The 20,032-nt window shown below is 40.9% G+C and overlaps 1 protein-coding gene across 1 annotated transcript in view; it reads right to left on the bottom strand.

Annotated features, from left to right (window-relative positions):
• The window catches only part of MTR (5-methyltetrahydrofolate-homocysteine methyltransferase), a 138,107-nt gene extending 135,593 nt beyond the window's left edge, over nt 1-2,514 (bottom strand). Inside the window, exons 1-2 of the mRNA XM_036756287.1 lie at nt 2,338-2,514; nt 2,070-2,216 (exon numbers count right to left, since the gene is read on the bottom strand). Coding sequence (XP_036612182.1) covers nt 2,070-2,103 — 34 coding nt within the window. The 5' untranslated portion in view covers nt 2,104-2,216; nt 2,338-2,514. The remainder of the gene's footprint in view (nt 1-2,069; nt 2,217-2,337) is intronic.
• Nucleotides 2,515-20,032: the final 17,518 nt, after the last annotated feature.

The following is a 20,032-nucleotide window of genomic DNA, read 5'->3' on the forward strand; positions in this document are numbered from 1 at the left end:
CTTTCCTCCCATTCACTCTCTCTGTGGTGTCTTTTTTTTTTTTTGCTTTTTTTCTTCAGTATTTTTTCCCCAATTACATGTAAAAACAATTTTTAATATTGTTATTGGAGTTTTTTTTTTAAGTTTTGAGTTCCAAATTCTATCCTTCCCTCTCCCTGAGAGGGTAAGGGATCTGATATTACGCGTGCAATCATGTAAAACATATCCATATTAGTCATTCTGTGCAGAAAGACAGAAGAAAGGAAAGAAGGAAGGAAGGAAGAGAGGGAAGGGGGGATGGGGGAACAGCATACTTCAGCCTGTATTCAGACATCAGTTTTTTCTCTACAGGTGGATAGCATTTTTCATCCTGAGTCCTTTGGAATTGTTTTTGAGCCCAAATGTCTAGGATAGCTAATTCATTCACAATTCTTTGTCTGTACAATATTGCTATTACTGTGTACAAATGTCCTCCTGCTCACTTCACTTAGCATCAGTTCACTTAAGTCTTTCCAGGTTTTTCTGAAATCATCCTGCTTGTCATTTCTTAGAGCACAATAATATTCTATTACAATACTATACCACAGCTTGTTTAGCCTTTCCTCAACTGACAGGCATCCCTTTGATTTCCAACTCTAAGCCAATGCAAAAAGAGCTGTTATAAATATTTTCATACAAATAGGTTCTATTCCTTTTTTTAAAATCTCTTTGTGATACAGACCAAGTAGTGATATTATGAAGTGGTATCTCAGGGTCGTTTTAATTTGCATTTCTCTAATCAATAGTGTGACTTAGAGCATTTTTTGTATGATTACAGACAGCTTTGATTTCTTTGTCTAAAAACTGCCTGTTCATATCCTTTCACCATTTATCAATTGGGGAATGGCTTGTATGCTTGTAAATTTGACTCAGTTCTCTACATATTTGAGAAATGAGACCTTCTTGCTATAAATTTTTTTCTCAGTTTTCTACTTTCCTTTAATTTTCACTGTATTGGTTTTGCTTGTGCAAAAACTTCTTAATTTTATATAATCAAAATTATCCATTTTACATTTTGGAATGCTTTAATCTTGTTTGGTCCTAAATTCTTCCTTTATCAGTGGATGTGATAAGCGTAGATCTGAGAAGCAAACTATTCTATCTCTCCTGATCTCCGTTGCATGAACTTAAGGCAAGGAACTCACAGTACCTTCCTTATTACTCATCTCCAAGCACATACAACATACACGATTGGAACCACTTAAAATCGTAACTTCAGTACCTCGACTTCACTTCCCACCCATATATTCCCACCCATATATTCCTACTCCAAATGCTAATCTCTCCAGAGAAATCTATAGTCCGCTGGAGAAGGTGAGGAGGAAATTTAAACCCGGAGGAAATTAGAACTCCTTTGGCTCAACCTGATTAGAATAACAAGGACTTAAGTTTAATGGTGCTGAAAATAGGGTGTCCCAAGTCTTATTGCTGTTTAAAACTCAGTAATAAGTTTTGGAACACGCTGAATAAAACTTTGAGGTTTGCAAAGCACTTTACAAGTATTATCTTATTTTTATCCTGAAAACAATTCAACTCAAAAATTTATTAAAGTACCTACTGTGTGCCGGGCACAGAATTACATGACCGTGGAATATATTATGATCCCCATTTCACAGATGAGGAAACTGAGGGTGACTTGCCTAGGTTCACAAAGTGTCCTGCCTTTAGTCGACACTGAACCTACCCCAAGCTCAACCTGGCGGCCTCTGCGGCTGGCTCCCTGTACCTCTCACTGGTGACCCTCCTCTGCCCCTGTAGTGTGCCCATATCAACAAATCTCAGTTTTCCCTAAGAACAGGCTCTATTTCTCCCACCAGCCTTTCCGAAGAGTCAGAGTTTGTGGAAGGGAAGTGCGAAAGAAAAACAGAGCGAAGAAAAAGGAGCACCTAGACAGCACCACCCCCCTAAAAAAAATAGTCATCGGAAAAGTACTACCATCAGCGGCCCACCCCCAGGTGACTCTAGGGGGCACTCTGCCTAGCCCGGGGGCAACGCAATAAGGACTCCAAATGCAAACAAACGCCGGCGGGCACCAGCTCACTTGCAATTACCCGAGGGCTGCAGCTCTCCTAAGGTGGGTGGCATGATGCGCGCTCCGCAGCGGCTTGGGGCACGGACGCGACGAGAGGCGGAAGGGCGGAAAGCGACGACTCTTCCCGGACGGGGCAGATGCTGGGGCTAGCAAACCAAGGAAGGGTCTGGAAGACAGGAAGCATAAAGACGGGCTTAATCCCCCTTTGCAAAAGCCCTGCGGTGCCAAAGAAGCAGAGCTCCCCGCCCCCTCCGCCTTAAGTCTCGCCTGCCTCGGCCAAGTCTTACCGGGCCCAGGCTCCCTAAGATACCGAGGTCTTATAACAGGAGGAACTGGGGCAAGCGGCCAGGGAAGAGGGCGGGTACCCGCCCAAGGATCCGCTCCCCGGCTGCTCTTGCACCCACGTGCTGGCGGGAGAAAGCGCTTCCGGGCTCCTCCCGCAGCTCCCCGAGCTGCTCGAGGGCGCTGGCAGGCACGCTAAGGGCATAAAGTAGGCGGGCACCTTGGTGGTTTACAGTCAGAACCCGAAGTCGCCTGGGGCTTCGGGTATTTCCCCCCCAACCCCGTCCTATTGGATTCCAACGGCAAGCACGCCTCTGAGAGAGGAAGGACCCGCCCCCGTTCCCCTGTGATTGGTCTTTTGCGTGATGTCTCTCGGATTGGCTCATTGTAAGCCGGGAGCCCATCGGATCTCTGGGAAATGTAGTTCATTTAGACTCCCAGAGAGGCCCCTCTTCTCATATCTGCTTGGGATCTGACAAAGGTTTTTTCCCTTCTGTTTGTTGTCACGTGCAACCAAGGGTGTGCTGGAGCCAGCTCGTACCTGCTCCCTGAGATCCAATTGACCTTGGAAATCAGGACTCGATGTATAGTTCTGTTGATTATCAAGATGGAGAAAATGTTAATACAGATTTAACTTAAAAGCATGTCTTAGGTTCATTTTTGTTGTTAAATTTTCATTTTAAGTATTTACACCCTGAAAGTTGGGAAAGGCTACAAATCAGGGCTAGTTTTGCTGATTATCTAGATTTAAGAAAGTGATAGAGAAAAATTTTAATAAGATAAACTCTGGACAAGTCCCTTAACCCTGTTTGCCTCAGTTTCCTCATCTGTAAAATGACCTGGAGAAAGAAAATAACTATACTCCAGTATCTCTGCCAAGCAAACTCCACATGAGGTCATAAAGAGTCAGACACAACTGAGAACAACTAAACAACAACAATAAACTTAAAAGTGTGTCTCAAGTACATTTTTGGAAGAGAAAAGCAGTTATTTAACATTTACCAGCACACCCCTGCATGTAAGCCTATCCTTAAAAAAATTATTTTCTTATACATCAGTTTTTCTTTCTCTTGCCTTTCCCTAGCAGCCAAAATTACTAAAAGCAAAGGGTACTGGTTCCAAAATACAACTCAGTTTTGAAAATTAACTAGCACCTCATTAGCAAAAAGACTTGGTACTAAAAGTATTATAAAGTTGGAAGTGTGTGGGTCAGAGACCACTACTCACATTAAAAATATACAGAGACTGTTCTTGAGAAAAGGCAAAAAGGAGTTCACCACTTTCTCATGAGAAAGGACACACCCCAGCAAGTGTGTGTGTGTTGCATATAGCTCAAAGCAAGTTATAGAGACCCTGAAGCAGAGTTCCCCCACCCCCTACCGGCTCCTCTTCCCATTGACTGGGTTTGGAGCTCACATTCTAAACACGGACTCTTTTCTCAGCAACAGAAAACAAAGAACAAAAAGACAGGTGTGAGACCAGGGACCAGTATTCCGCAAAAGGGGAGTAAAGGCTAGATAAACAGGACCTTCCAGGTGTCTGTCTACTGATGTAAGAGTTTATATTTGATCATAGAGGTAACAGGAATTTATCAAGCAGAGGGAAGGAGGTGATATCCAGACCTGTGCTTTACAAAAATCCCTTTGTTGGCCTCCTGGAGGATGGGTTGGATGGGTGAAGGATGGGTTGGAGTGGGGAGATCAGTGAGAAAAGACTGATTAGGAGGATCCTGCAATAGTCTATGCAGGGGAGAGGGAATGAGGGACTGATGTAAGGTACTAGCTGTATGCCTGGAGAAAAGAGAGAGGTGTGATTGGAGGTAAGAGAGTAGTGTTTATGCTCTGAAAAAACGGGGACTGTTCTAATCTGTGATTTAACTGTTTCATAACAATTCATGAAATAACTGACAGATTATAATTCCTAAAATATTGCTTTTATCAAGTCATCCACTGAAGAACCTACAATAAATCTCTATTGTTTGCTGTCCCTTGGAAGGCATGGTTTTCCAGCGGGGATAGAGGCCTTAACTCCCTTCCCCCAATCTGGCAGCAACAGGACCCCCTTTCTTTGCAGGTCACCTGTGAGATTCCTAACTAGCTACTACTGGTCTCTGGGCTACCCAGCACCCAAAGATATTGAGTACAGTAGGCCATGAAGAGAGAATAGGCTCCTGGTCTAGGCCTAGGCCTTTCTCCCCACTCCTAGACCTAACTAAAACTCTCCCCAACTTGCCCTATTGCTGAAAACCTCCAGCCCACCCACCCCTACCAGACTCCATCTATCCCTTCTAACTTGCAGTGTATTAATGTTGTTATTAACTCTTTAAATTTCCCAGTCTCTTGTAAAATTCAATCCTAATTATAGCCTAAGAGAGTTGCCTGGGCCACTGAGAGGTTAAATAGCTTGCCCATTTTCATGTGGTTAATATGTTTTAGAGGCTGGCTCTTATGTTGGCCTTGTATCGATTACCACATTACCCCTATAACTACAGCCAGACCAGCAAAGGCTTCTGGCTAAAGCTATTAATAAATACAACTAACCAGAGAGAATTCAGACAGCAAGACTCCTGACATCTGGTCACCCATATTAGCTCCTCACTGCCAAGCCACCTGACCAGCTGGAAGATCCAAGATTAGAGCTTGATGCAGAAAATCAAATCAGCATATTAGCTGGGGCTGGTGCATTTGTGGGAAGCACATGACAATCAGGTGCTATCCCATAGCTATCAAACTCACTCCTCCCCTCTCCCCATGTTTCAGAAAAGAACCGTGTTTAGGTCACCATTCCTCGGCTACCATTCGCCCTGTCTTCATTTTTGTTCACCTCAGCCCTGTCCCTTCATGTTGCTATCCCCCTTTGTCATCCCATTCCCCATACCTTCCGTAACTCCATTCTATTATTAGCGCAGCACCTATGGATACCCACTAATTCCCACATAAATCCCCTAGACAAGGTTTTCCTGGGTTTGAGATACTCTGTGGTCCCACATCTATTCAAAATTATTACCCATGAGCCCCTAGTGATAGGTTCATTTGCTAGTCAGTCAGAGTATATCATTAGCTCAGCAAAGATATTTAATAAAATAGAATAGTGAAGAAAGGTAACAAGAAATTGACCCCATAAAGCTTAGGTACACTCTCTCACAAACATACACCATTAGAGGCAAGAAATATATATAAGGAACATGTATGACTAAGACACATGTGGAGGGAAAACTCATATCTGCAATACTTTATGGATGCCAATGTCCTTTGGTAAGGTCCTCTCCATTGCTCATAGGCCCCATCAGACACACAGTCCTCACCAGAAACATAGTCTCTGCTAGACATTGCTCCCTGCTGACCTAATATGGCGGGTGCTCATTATTTTGCTCCCCTGGTTGTTACTAATTAATGGAAGGCCCGGCTCCACTGGGCATGAAGTTGTAGAACATGCTTCCAGCTTTTGGCTTCAGCTGGAATCCTTGGCCAGGAAAAGCAGCCACTGCCGTACTCTTTTAAAATTTAAAGTCCTACAACTCTTTTTGAAAACAGAAGCCCTTAACATGCTAATAGAAACTGGGATGTTGGTGGGGGGTGGGGGGGAGTGGCAGGGAGGAGAGGAGACTTCCTGTTTATTTCATTAGAAAATACCTATTGGGCCACTCTCATGTAGCTACTCTCCTCAGACAATTCTCTTTTTCAAACTTTTTTTGCTGTTACCTGGGCCTTTGTGCCTTGGGTTTCAGGTAAAGGCCATTCTCTTTCATAGGGCTGACAAATCTTTGCAACTCCCTGTATATTTCCTGTAGCTAAACTATACCATGCTGTGGCATCATGTCAATAAAAGGCTAGGAAAGATGGAAGTAAAGGATTGCCTTTATCATGTGATTCTGGAGAAATCACTTAACCTCTCAGTGCACCAGGCCACTCTCTAAGAATATGAATTGGAAAATGGTGCTGATCTAAAACAAGATTTAAAATAAGGTAGTGCATTAAACCAGATAAACTGATTTGCTGTGTTTAACACATGACGGTGGAAAGTTTCCTTATTAGGGGTTTCCTATAAGGATGAAATCACAAAGAGAATCAATCCATGTAGAGATCCCTTACAAACTCCTTTGTATGGTATTTAAAGCTTTTTCCACTCTGGCTCCAACCTATTATTCTAGATTAATTTCAATCAATCAATCAGCATTTATTAAGCAAGTACTATATGCCAGGCACTATGCTAAAGACTAGGCCTACAAAAAGAGCAACAAATATCTCCTTCATTCAAGAAGCTTGTAGACATAATGGGACAGACAACATGCAAACAAATATAGACAAAGCAAGCTATACACAGGAAAAATAAGAAATAATTAGAAGAGGGAAAGCACTGAAATTAAGAGGGATTAGGGAAGGCTTCTTGTAGAAGATGGGCTTTTAACTGGGACTAAAGGAAGCCAGGGAGGTCAGTAGTTGGAACAGAGGAGAAAGAGCATTCCAGGCATGGGGGACAGCCAGAGACCATGCCCAGAGCCAAGAGATGGAGTGTCTTATTCGTGAAACAGCCAGTGTCGCTGCATCAAAGAGTACATATGGGGAGTAAGATATAATAAGAAGACTGAAAGGGTAGGAGGGGGCTAGGTTATGAAGGTCTCTGAATGCCAAAAAGAGCATCTTGTATTTGCTCCTGGAGGCAAGAGGAAGCCACTGGAGTTTATTAAGTATGAGGGTGACATGATTGGACCTGTGCTTTAGGAAAATCACTTTAGTGGCTGAATGGAGAATGGATTGGAGTGGGGACAGACTTAAGGCAGGCAGACCCACCAGCAGGCTTTCACAATAGTCCAGGGGTGAGGCGAGAAGGGAGTGATAGGCAGAGAGAACAGTGAGGAACCTAGGATGACTCCTAGATTTCCATCCTGAAGGTCTGGGCAGATGGTGTGGTCCTCTACGATAATAAGGAAGGTGGGGTGGGGAAGGTTTAGGGGAAAAGAGAATGATGAGTTCTGTTTTGGACACACTGAGTTTAAGATATCTACTGAACATACAGTTTAAAATGTCTGAAAGGCAGTCAGAGATGCAAGATTGGAGGGTGGCTGAGAGGCTGGGGCAGGAATCAGCATAGAGATGGTGACTAAATCCACTGGAACAGACGAGATCACCAAGTGAAATAGTATAGAGGGAGCCCAGAAGAGGACCCAAGGCAGAACCCTGAAGGTTTACTCTGAATGCCTTTGCACAGATTGCCCCTTATACCTGGCATGCTCTCCTTTCCTCTCCCTCTTCAGATCCAAAGGTACCTTCATGGCTCAGGACAAGTGCCACTGCCTTCATGAGGCCTTAACACTTTCCGCCTCCTAGACACTCCCTCCCCTGCCAAAAATAAAAACCATTTTGTATTTATCATGTGTGTATTTTGTATTTACTTATCTATATGCTTGTTGTTGCCATCCCTCCCCCACCCCCAATAGAATGTAGGCTTCTCCAGGGTGAGCAATGCTTGGTATTTCCAGCAGCTAGGCCATGCGTGACAGATGTTCAGCTGTTCACTTGTGTCTGATTCTGTGACCCTGTGGGCCATAGCACACCAGTGCTGTCCATGGGGTTTTCTTGGCAAAGATACTAGAGTGATTTATCATTTCCTTCTTCAGCAGATTAAGGCAAACAGAAGTTAAATGACTTGCCCAGAGTCACACAGCTAGTAAGTGTCCGAAGCTGGATTTGAACTCAGGTCTTCCTGACTCCAGGCCCAGCTCTCTAACATCTAGTCACTTCAAATGACACATAGTAGGTGCTTAATTAATACTTCTTGAATTGAATACCCTAATGAAATTCCCTTGCCCTTCAAAATTGTGTCTAGCAATCAACTTTCCTTAAAGGAACCGTATTAAATCAGGTATTTTTTTTAATCTGAGGAAACAAGAGCAAAAGCAAAATTGCATCTAAAACAAGATTTCAAATAAGGTAGGACATTAAACCAGATAAACTGAGCTGCTGTGTTTAACACATATGAAAGTACTTTGAAAAGGATAACACATTCTCCACGGGTGGGGAACCTGCGGCCTCAAGGCCACACGTAGCCCTCTAGGTCCTCAAGATTTGTTCTATGAAGCTTGGATTCAGTCAAAGATAGAAATGCAGTAATACTCTAATTAAACAATCAGCATGGCAAAATGAATAGAGTCAAGATGACCTGAGTTCAAGTCCCACCAGTGACACATACTGATGGTGTGACCCTGGGGAAGTCACCTTTCAGGACCTCAGGCAATTCTTTAAGACTGTAATTTGAACAATAGTCTAAGCTGTATCTTGGGGAGAAATCATTCCTACGCAGATAAAAGCTCAGATCCTAGCAGAACAGGAAGAAACCAAAGATATGTATGATAAGAAAAATAGCCAAAGGGAAATGCTTAGTTCCCTTCTAGATGTCAGAATGGGGTGATATGTTAGGAACAGAAATGTGTGTATATACATACATTTTTTAAAAAACAACATAAAAGCTCTCAAGGCATAAAGTATAAAACCAAAAACTTTAAAAGGCAACAATTGTGGTTGCAGAAGTATTTAATGGAAAGAATAGACAAGAAAAAGGTAAAGTAATTAGAACAGAAATAGTAAAAATTAATGAAATTAGCAACATTTTCGTATCATAGACTTAAGGTTAATGAGAAGAATGAGATCCAGCAAAAATAGAGACACTCTGTACAATCATCTTACTCAGAGAGAGCAGGAAGGAGTGGAGAGTGATAGAGTGCTTAAGAGACAAAAGGGGCAGAGGAGAATGATGTTGAGAGAAACCTTCTATAGGGGAGGAGCCTTCACAGCAAAGGTTTCAGAAGGTAGAGAAAGAAAGAGGGGGAAAGGATGACTGATGATACTGCGGGTACTCATCAAAGAGGAACGGACCAATGATTTGACATCAAACCCACTTTTTTTTTTTGAAGGGGGAAGGCAGGGCAATTGGGGTTAAGTGACTTGCCCAAGGTCACACAGCTAATAAGTGTGTCAAGTATCTGAGGCTGGATTTGAACTCAGGTCCTCCTGATTCCAGGGCGGGTGCTCTACTCACTGCACCACCTGGCTGCCCCCAGACCCACTTCTGAAAGTGAAGAGTTGCTGTTGTTATTCACGATGATAATTACTGTTATTACAGCCACAATAGCCAGCAATTATAAACGCCTTAAAATTTGCAAAGCCCTTTACATTTATCTCATTTGATCCTCACACCCATGCTAGGAGAGAGGCGCTGTTGCTGCCTCCATTTTACATATGAGGAAACTGAGACAAACAGGAGCTAAGTGACTTGTCCAGGGTCACACTGCTAATAACTGTCTGAGACCAGATCTGAATTTCGGTCTTCTTGATTCCAGGTCTAACACTTTATGTGCTAGGCCGTCTAGTTAGCACTGAAACAGTAAGAACATTAATCCGTTTGAAGGTTGTATAAGCAAGCCTTTGGTCAGTATTTTCAGTGCCATAGGAGAGAGAGGTGAGTGATTAGCAAGGTGAGATAAGAGGAACATTAACAATGATGAAGAAAGGAATCATGGAATTTCGGACTTGGAAGGAACCTCCAAGACCATCTCGACTCCTCCCTGCCCAGTACATACATAGTTACATAGTTGACCAATGATAATCTCGGCCTTTTCTTGAAGACCTCCAGTGATCAGGAACTCACTGTCTCCCAAGGTAGCCCATATCACTTTTGCACAGTTCTAATTCCTGGGAAGGTTTAACTTACCTCCAGCTTAAATTTGCCTATCTATAACCTCTCCTCATTGCTCCCAGTTCTGCTTGCAAGGGCCCAGTGAAATAAATTTAATTCCTCTTCCACATGACAGTCTTTCACCTACTCAGAAACAGCTGTCATGTCTTCTGTTTCCCTCTTTTCTTCTCCAAGATAAACATTCCCCTTTCTTCCAACTGATCCTCATATAGCATCATCTCAAGGGCATTCACAGTACTAAAAACCCTCCTCTGACTGGCCTGACTCTCATCAGTATCCTTCCTAAAATGTAATGTCTCAGGTGTTGTAGGACCAGGCACAGAGTACAGGTGGTACTCTCACTTCCCTAGTTCTAAACACTCTGTTCTTCATAATGCAGCCCAAGATGCCCTTAGATTTTCTGGCTGCCGTGTCACTCAGTTGGGAGAAACTCCGTGGTGAGGTGAGTAGAGGATTATCCTTGAAGACAGGACCCCCGACTCTAGTCCTGTCTCTCACCAGTCACTTATCCCCTCGATATTCCTGACACCTCTTTAAGACTCTTGCTTTTTCATTGGTTATAACTCTTTACAATTTGATTATTGGAAAAGAAGTTTAATGTGAAGGCATATGTAGAACCTATGTTGGATTACATACCATCTAGGAGGGGAAAGGAGAGGAGAGGGAGGGGGAAAAATTTGGAATTCAAAAACTTATGAAATTGAATGTGGTAAACTAAAAAAAATTAATTAAAAAAAATCTTGCTTACAGATCATTTTCCATCTGCATTCAGGGAGTTTCCCACACTGATGAAACCATAGGTCTGTTAAAAAAAAAATGACCACAACAAAAGAACAACCCAACAAAAAACCCACATCAGAACCATACAGTTGACTAAGTTTAAGTAGTCAGTACCCCAGATCTTCAGATAAACAAACTAGCAGCTTTTCTTCCCTCTTGTATTTGTAAAGTTGTTTTTAACCCAATTACAAGGCATTACTTTCACACCTATTAAATTTCATCTGATTAGATTCAGCCCAACATTCAAGCCTATGAAGGTCATTTTGAATTTTGTCATCAAACTTATTAGCTAGCCCTCCCAGCCTTGTGTCACCCGCAAATTTGACAAGCATATCCCCTGTGCCCTTTTTTTCAAGGCATCAATCAAACATCTACTAAATGCTTGCTTTGTGCCAAACACTGCTGAGTTCTGAGGAAATATAAACAAAATGGAAACAAAGCCACTTTCAAGAGTTTTATGTTCTATCAAGAAGTCAGTGTATGTGTATGTGTATATACCACATATGTATATAGTTATTATTTATGTAATAATATGTTATATATTATACATATTAACATATGACACATGATATAATTAATACGATATAATATGATAAAACATAAACAAGGGAATTTGGGGAGTGAGGACCATAGTAATTTGGGGAATCAGGAAAGGTTGGAGATGTTCTACATTAATCATCTCTTTAATTATATGTAGCACCTAGGACATACTCTTTTCATATTTCAGGGCCCAGCTTCAGTATGCTCTGTGGATAGACAGCCATTCAAAATCATAGATCATGTGCCTCCACCAATGTGTTTACATTTACTGGTCAACTAGAGAAACAATTAGTTCAAAACAAAGGCATTTAATCACATCACATAGAAAGAAAAATAACAATGGAACATTCCCCCCATAAACCTGGGACACACTTTTCCAAAAATATACACACCATCAATTGAAAGAGTAGTTATACAGAGAGATTATGCAGAGAGGTACGCACTTAGGGAAGACAGGTGGCTAGCACACATGCATGGAGCAGCAACTCAAATAAGCAGCTTCGTATCAATAAGGTAAAACAGTTATGAGTTCTCAAAATCTAGACTCAGAACACAAGACAGCCAGTCAGTCCATAGGCATTTAATCTGTCTTTGAACCTCCGTCCCAAACCTCTATCTGACTTAGGGTTAGAAAGTAGTCCTTGTATCACCTATTTTATTCCCCCTTGCCAACCTGCCTCCTTGAAAATCATCTCAGAGCCTGCTTTCTGATAAACTACATAAGGCTGTCTACAAATTTGTGGCACTGGTTTTTGTCAGCTCCTCTAAGTTCTTTTGGATTCCTATGCTAATTAAGGAGGAAAAGCCAGAACAACAGTAACAAAAAAGGCAGGCTGGAGTCACTGTGAAGCAATGCTTTCACCTTCACTTCTTTTTTCCAAATTCCCATTATACTCTATGTGTGCCCAGCAGTGAGTTTCCCAGGCTTTGCAATGTACTATATATACGATAGAAATTGATGGACTTGCATATGAAAACATTGAAAAGGTGTTTAAAAAGCTGTAGGAAACAAAAGAATTAGTATAGAGAGAAGTCTTCTCACAGATCAAAGTTTTACTTAAAACCAATTGGAACACCATCATGTGACCAAGAGTAGGGTTTTGGAGCACAGAGTCCATAGCATTGCTCCCTCTCTGAATGCAACATCAGTCCTCCAGGAACACGTTCCTAAGAAGAGGTCCCAGAGATCTCCTTGGGAGGATACTGGATTGCAGGGGTCTGGAGCACAGTGCAGCGAAATGTAAAGAGCACTGGATTTAGAATCATTATATCTGGTTGTTAGTCCCAGCTCTGATTGGAACAACTCTAGTGACATTGGACAAGTTCTTTCACAGAAATAAGCATTTATTAAGTGCCTACTATATACCAGGCACTGTGCTAAGTACTTTACAAGTAGGATCTCATCTGATCCTCATAACAACTTAGGGGGTGAAGATAGGAGGAAGTTGTGGCCTTGTGTTTGGATAAGTACTTGTCATCTGGGGATCCAGGGCCCACAAGAATTATTCTTGGGGCCAGCTCCATAGCCTTATCCCAAGATGGTGGAAGATGAGGTGCATATCTGGATTATCTTGTTTCTTCTCTTCAGATTGCAACAACGGAGGGAATTTTAGATGAGAATTCAGGAAACTACTATCTAGCTATGTATAGAGGGCCAACTCTGAGAAAGTCCATTTTGGGATAAGATACAGGCCAGAGGCCTGTTCTTGCTCTTGGGCTGATAACTCAGCAGGTGGGCTCTCCATCCCCCACCTCGGCATACACATGGTGCTCAGGATGAAGGCTCTTCAAGCGTCCTCGGTATACACTATACAGGAGTTCTCTCCGATACCCCCAGGGCACAGGCATGCTAAACACCACCTGTGGGCTATTAACGCAATATTGTTTATAGCAAAAGGGGAATAAAAGCATGAGGAAATCATGTATTATGCAAATGCATCGCTCGTGGATTTGTTGATTCTGCTTGCCTAAAAGGTATATAAGCCCTGTCCCTCAGTTAAATAAATGGAGCTGTTCTTTACTCTTCCTCCTGGCCCATGTTTTCTTTTCACTCTCCACGGCATTCGGCCATCTCTGGCCATTTCAACGCCACAGCCACTAGTGGCAGCTATGTGACCTCAGACTCATCCCAATATCAAAAAGTTAGACTAGCTAAGGTGCTTTTAGCCTAAAAATTTTAATTTCTCAAAGTTACCATATCAATGCATAGTGCCTCAGTATCTTCACTCTTTTGAATGGATTGCCTCACTCCTAATCCTAGTGAATGTTCTTATACAGTAAATGGCTCTTTTAGGAATAGATAATATTTTCTCTGGTTCTTTGATGGTAGCTATAGCACTGTTTGGGGGCCTCAGGGGCTCCTCTGGTCAGAAACACTTAGGGGCTAGACAAAATAATCTCTAAATTCTGTTGCAGCTCTAAATCCTAGTAACTCAATTTTGTACAAGAGTGTGGCATTTTGTACTGAATCATCTGTGACAGTTGTCAGAGTTTGCCCCACATTAAGGCCAGATTGAGTGTCCCAAATTCCCAATCTTGGTGCTTCAAATGTGTTGGTACTTCAGATCCCCATTATAGTTACTTCTGTGAGTTAAGGTTTATAGTCTATTGACATACACAGACCTAGGAAGAATAATCACTAGAACCCATTGATAAAATTGATTTTGTATCTTTGTCTCTTATTAGGTAGTTGTCATCAAGCAGATTCTAGGAACATTAATTGAGAAAAGTCTGAAACACAGGGACTCCCAGAATGAACCTGAACATGGGCTGCAAAAGGATGGTTCTTGGCTATGCAGGGGGAGAGCATTGAGATTTTGAGTTCACTGACAGGAATGATAGGAATAAAGAAGGAAAGTAAAAGAGAAGGTGAAAGATTCTTTAGATAAATTTCATCTATTTCTTTTCTAGGTCAGCACTGCTTGGTTATTATTGACCAATTCACCAGCTAATCTTGATATTAGCCAGTCCTAGACCAGTCATAACACAGGGTGTCCATAAAGTTGGTGTGCAATTTAAAATAGTTGCAACTTTGTAACTATATGTGATAGAAAGAATCTGTAACAAGGATTAGAAAGCTTGATGTATCTAGTTTATTTTTGTCTCTAGAAATTTTATGTTTATTTTATTTTTAGAAATTCAAATTTTAAAAAAAGTATCCAAAATTCAAGTGCATCAAATGTTGTTAGAAGAGGATTATCATGCATGACTAACTTTCTGTCGCCAGTTCAATGAAAAACTTAGCAACAATGATGCATTTTTGAATAATTTAATGTTCTCTGATGAAGCAACATTCCACATTAGTGGCAAGGACAACAGGCATATTTGCCATATTACCTTGATCTAAAGAAGACTTGCAAGCTAGGATAACTGATGTGATTGCTGGCATTACTGAGAATCAACTTGAAAATATTTTCCACGAACTACAGAATCGTATTACCCTTTGTATTAGTAATGGTGGTGGATATGTTGAAAATTAACAAGAACAATAAAAAAATTGTGTTTCTTCTTTCTTTTGCTTTTTACAGATTCTTTCTATCACATATAGTTACAAAGTTACAACTATTTTAAATTGCACATGGACTTTATGGACAATCTGTATGTTATTACTGATAATCATACAAAGAACTCATATAACAATCTCTTATTAAAGTTAAGCATCATGATGTAGTCATACAGAGCTGATCTGAAGGTCAAAATTATCTGCCATCAAGTCATGTTTCTGACACATAATAATAATGTTGTTGTTCAGTCATTTCAGTCACATTCAATTTTTCATGACCTCATTTGGAGTTTTCTTGGCAAAAATACTGGAGTGGTGTGCCATTTCCTTTTGCAACTCATTTTACAGATGAGGAAACCGAGGCAAATAGGTTTAAGTGACTTGCCCAGTGTCACAGAGCTACTGAGTATCTGAGACTGTATTTGAGCTCAGGTCTTCCTTACTCCAGGACTGGCACTCTATCCACTTAGACACCTAGCTGCCCTTAATAATAGCTAACATTGCTATTCATATACAAGGCACTGTGTTAAACACTGTACAATTATTATCTCATTTGATCCTCAAAACAACCCTGGGAGGTAGGTGTCATTAATATCACGATTTTACATGTGTGGAAACTGAGAAAAATGGGTTAAGTGACTAGCCCAGGATCACACAGCTGGGAAATGTCAAGTGCTCTATCCATCACACCACCTATCTGCCCCATTGCTACTGTGATGGTACGTATCTGCCACTGACTTCATATGACTCCAAAGTGATTTCCCACTTAGAAGTTGTATTTCAATGTCTTTAAAACACTTGGATTTACCCAGCTTGTGGCAATAGAGAGTAAGTTTTCAATTCGAATGTTTCTATGGAGGGGACTTCTGAAAAATCTGCAAGACAATGGGTATGGATTCTTATTTATGTTTTCCTCCTGATGGGCTCAAAGGAATGATGGCTATTCAGATACTCATTCTCAATTTAAGGGATAAAATATTCATGTACAACAAATACATTTCTGGCCCCCTTCTATCCAGCTCCCTATTTAGGCATGAAAAATCAAGGGCAAAAATGCCTCAGATAAGAGAACACAATCCATCCAGTTTGCTGGCATGTACTTACAGCTGAGGATCAAGGGGCAGTTGATGTCATGCTTTCGTGACATCATCCCAATAGCCAAAAATTCATTGAAAGTGGGAATAGATGGCTCATATGATCATAGGTTTGGAATGGGAAGGGGCCCAAGAGGTCAGCTAGACCAGCCCTCTTATTTCAGAGATAAGGACATAATCTCTGCCAGTTTTTTTTTACGTGCTCCGTGACAACTGGTAAATGGTTTATAATAGACCAGTTTTTCTTTGTATCATTTAAATTTGTATGCTTAAAGTGTTGTGAGAAGTTCAGTATGGCTTACTGTTATATAAATTGGGAAATTTTGATCTTAAGAAAATACTACTAATATTCTCTTCAGAACTCATGGCATTAAATTTTAGCTGTAGAGAAGTTCTGTTACTGTTGTTCAGTCAGTTCAGTCATGTCTGATTCTTCATGACCTCATTTGAGGTTTTCTTGCAAAAGATACTGGAGTAGTTTGCCATTTCCTTCTCCAGCTCATTTTACAGATGAAGAAGCTAAAAGCAAACAGGGTTAAATGAATTGCTCATGGCAATACAGCAGTGTCTGAGGTCAGATTTGAACTCAGACCTTCTCAATTCAATAGCCAGTGTTATATCCACTGTGCCAAGTGTTGCCTAACTACCTCAGTTCTAAGGGAATTAATAACTCTCAAATCTCTTTTCAGCAAATGATTGAAGAAACTGTTGCTTTCAAATACAGACCATCACATAATCTGTTCACTTACACATTAAAAAAAAAAAATCCACAACCCAGAATCTCTGTTGATATTTGCTCAGCAGATGTTGGAAAAACAAAGGCAGGATTTTAAGCCACAGTAAATTGCCTCATTTCTTTCCTGGCTGCTCTTCTTTGGGATTTCTCTTACAGACTTCTCCACTGCCCCAGGAAGCTCATTTTTGGGATAACCTCATCGTCCTGGAAGATCTCAGCAGCCTTGATGCTTCATCTCATCACTACTCTGTTACTCTCTGATTAGAGGGTGGGGCCATGAACTCCAAACTTCCATTTAAGGAGCAGACCCAGCTCAAAGGTCTCATTTCTCACCTGCCTACGCTACTTTGGGACTTGTTTGAGAAGTCACCTCCACCATGACCCCCTCAATCCAATACCTCCTTGCCCCAGCTTTTCACTTTCCTCTTATGTTCTGTCTTCTATTACAGCATAAGCATAAGGGCAAGGACTAATTTTTTATCCCCAGTACTTTGCGGAGCAGTCTAGCACATACTAGGAGCTTCATAGTTGTTGTTGTTTTTGTTGAGGACAAACAGTAACAGCTTAATGTTTATTGACTTTTAACATAATCTTGTTCAAATCTACCCCCGTCTCTCTGTCTCTGTCTCTGTCTCTCTCTCTCTCTGTGTATATATATATATATATATATATATATATATATATATATATATATATATATGTATTTAAGTATCTCTGTCTGTACTTGCTCAGCAGAAGTTGAAAGTAAAAGGCAGAGTTTTAAACCAAAATAATTTCCTCCCAGCCTGGGGAAAGAGTTAACTAGCAAGCAAAATAATATCCCTGACCCAGAAGTTTTAATGAGAGCTGAACTCTGTAATAATGTGTTCTGTGTTCATCTCAGAGGTGGGTGGAATTAAGCAGGTGAGCGGGATGGGGAAGCTAGGTAGCTTTTTAGTTACCCTCAAGTCATACCTAATGCAGTCTATTTTCCTGATTTTATTTGCAGAACTGTGAATTTCTAGAATATACATTTAGTATATCCAGCCCCAGTCTCTCCCTTGTGTTGGTCATTTATTACCAACTATTGGATATTTCAGTCTGGATGTCCTGAAGATACCACAAACTTAACATGTTTCAAAACAGAATTTATTATTTTTTCCTCCAAACCCACTCTCTTCCAAATTTCCCTATTTCTATAGAAGATACCACCATTCTTACAGTCTCCTAAGTTCATAGCCTGAACTTTCTCCTTGACTCCTCGACTTTATCTCACTGCACATATTCAATTAGCTACCAGATCTTATAATTTCTATTTCCACATCTCTTATATCCAAGCCCCTTTCTGTGCTCAGAGCCACCATTTTAGTTTCCTTCCTTATCATGTCTCCCTTAGACCACTACAATGGTCTTACCTTTCCCCACTCTAGTTCATCCTCCATAGAGCAGCTAGAGTGATATTCTTTGTGGGTAGATCTGACCACGTTACTCCTTATTGCCTCTAGGATTATAGATATACATTCCCTGGTTTAGTGTTCACAGCTTTTCACAACTTAACCCTAACCCATCTTTCTAGCCTTATTGTATGCTACACTCCTTACCAAGCACTTTGATTTAGTCAATTTTTTTTTTGTTTCTCACACACAACAGTCCTTTCCCTGTCCTGTCTCTGTGTATTTGCACTGGCTGTTCCCTAAGCCTAGGGTGCACTTTCTTTTCACCTCTGCCCCAAAGAATCCCCATCTTCCTTCAAGGCATAGATCACCTATTATCTTTCTTGATCCTCCCAATTGCTAGTGCCCTCCTACCGTAACTTGGGATTATTCTCTTTATATTTATTCTGTATATTCTTATGCATGTACTTCTCTCTCCTCCTTCCTTCCCTCACCACTTTAGAATATAAACCCCTTGAGAGTAGGGATTGTTTCATTCTCATTTGTCTATCATCTAGCACATAGTAGGTACTTAATAAATGCTTGTTGATTAATTGTACACTCATCTTCAAACTTATATAATAACTTGGAGAACCACATTTACATATTGTAGAAGCAATATACTGGGGTCTCAAATTTTTAGATAGTTGAAATAAATAAGATTGAGCTAAAATTTACTAGGACTCTCCATTTTAAAAGTTATTCATTGTTGATTAGGAAAAAGAAAGGCCTTGTACGTGGGTCAGTCAGCAGGCATTCATTAAGTGCTTACTGTGTGCCAGGCATGGAGCAAAGTATTACAGAAAGAAAGACAAAAACAGCCCGTTTCCTCAAGGAGCTCACAGTCTAATGGGAGAGACATCAGGAATATAACTAGGTTGTTCTTCCTTTTCAAAGGGGACCAATGACAACAAAGAATGATGTCTTGATTTACAAGTGAATTGGATATAAGTGAGGCAGAGTTGTCCAAAGTCTGCAGTCTCACTTTCTTTTCCAGATTCTTCAAAGTCCAATGGCGAGACAAAAGTCAAGACAATTGGCAATGGCCCGAAATGCAGTGGATAACCTTGGCATCTTTGATGTCCGACTAAGCTCTAAGCACTTTACAGCACCTGCTTCAGCTGCCTTCATGGCCACTGGAATAAACTGTTCTCATCCACCCATTCTGCTGGGGGAAGTCATAACAAGCTTGGAATAGATATCCTGACATCCCCCTAACATCAACAGGTTTGAGGCCTGCACATTACCCTCAGCCTGGTTTAGCCCATCTGCCCAGATGGTTTTACCAGAGTGTAGGCACTGTGTATGCTACAGCTTCTTAGAGCCTCATGTGAGAGTTGGGTGACAGGTGGATACCAAAGATGCTTGGGCAGTCTGAAGAGGGCTCAGCAAGCCCTCACACCAGATATATGTCTTCCCTGAGCACCCCACATACCCCATATAGCTAAGTATATACTAGGGAAGATGGAAGGTAATCTCATATGGGAAGGCACTAGCAGCTCAGAGGAGCAGGAAAGGATACATTCTCAAATATCAGAAGATACTTATTTTCCTACGAGTGGACAAAATTAAGTCTGTTCTCACAAAATTACTATCATTTCAGTCTTTGTGATTTGCAATATCTTTTTCATTCTCTAAGTCCTTGAAACTGCATGATACTATTATGATCAAATACCATGAATTGTTAACTATTTTGCTTTCCCTTTTTTATTAGATAAACCCTTTGTTCTTAATTTGTCACATTAATGCAAATGCTGCAGTATGAGGCAATTTTAGAACTTTCTGGAAAGACTTCTACAAGCATATATAATATCCAGACTTTGAATCAAACTAGGATACTCAGTTGAGGGCAACTTTATTGGGCAACTATTCCTTCCAACAGCTATTTGATATAAGTAATAATGATATTTTTTCTAATAGTTCTGACCACTAAACACAAATGCT

The sequence above is a fragment of the Trichosurus vulpecula genome, chromosome 4, assembly GCF_011100635.1.
Source record: "Trichosurus vulpecula isolate mTriVul1 chromosome 4, mTriVul1.pri, whole genome shotgun sequence".
Lineage (NCBI taxonomy): Eukaryota > Metazoa > Chordata > Mammalia > Diprotodontia > Phalangeridae > Trichosurus > Trichosurus vulpecula.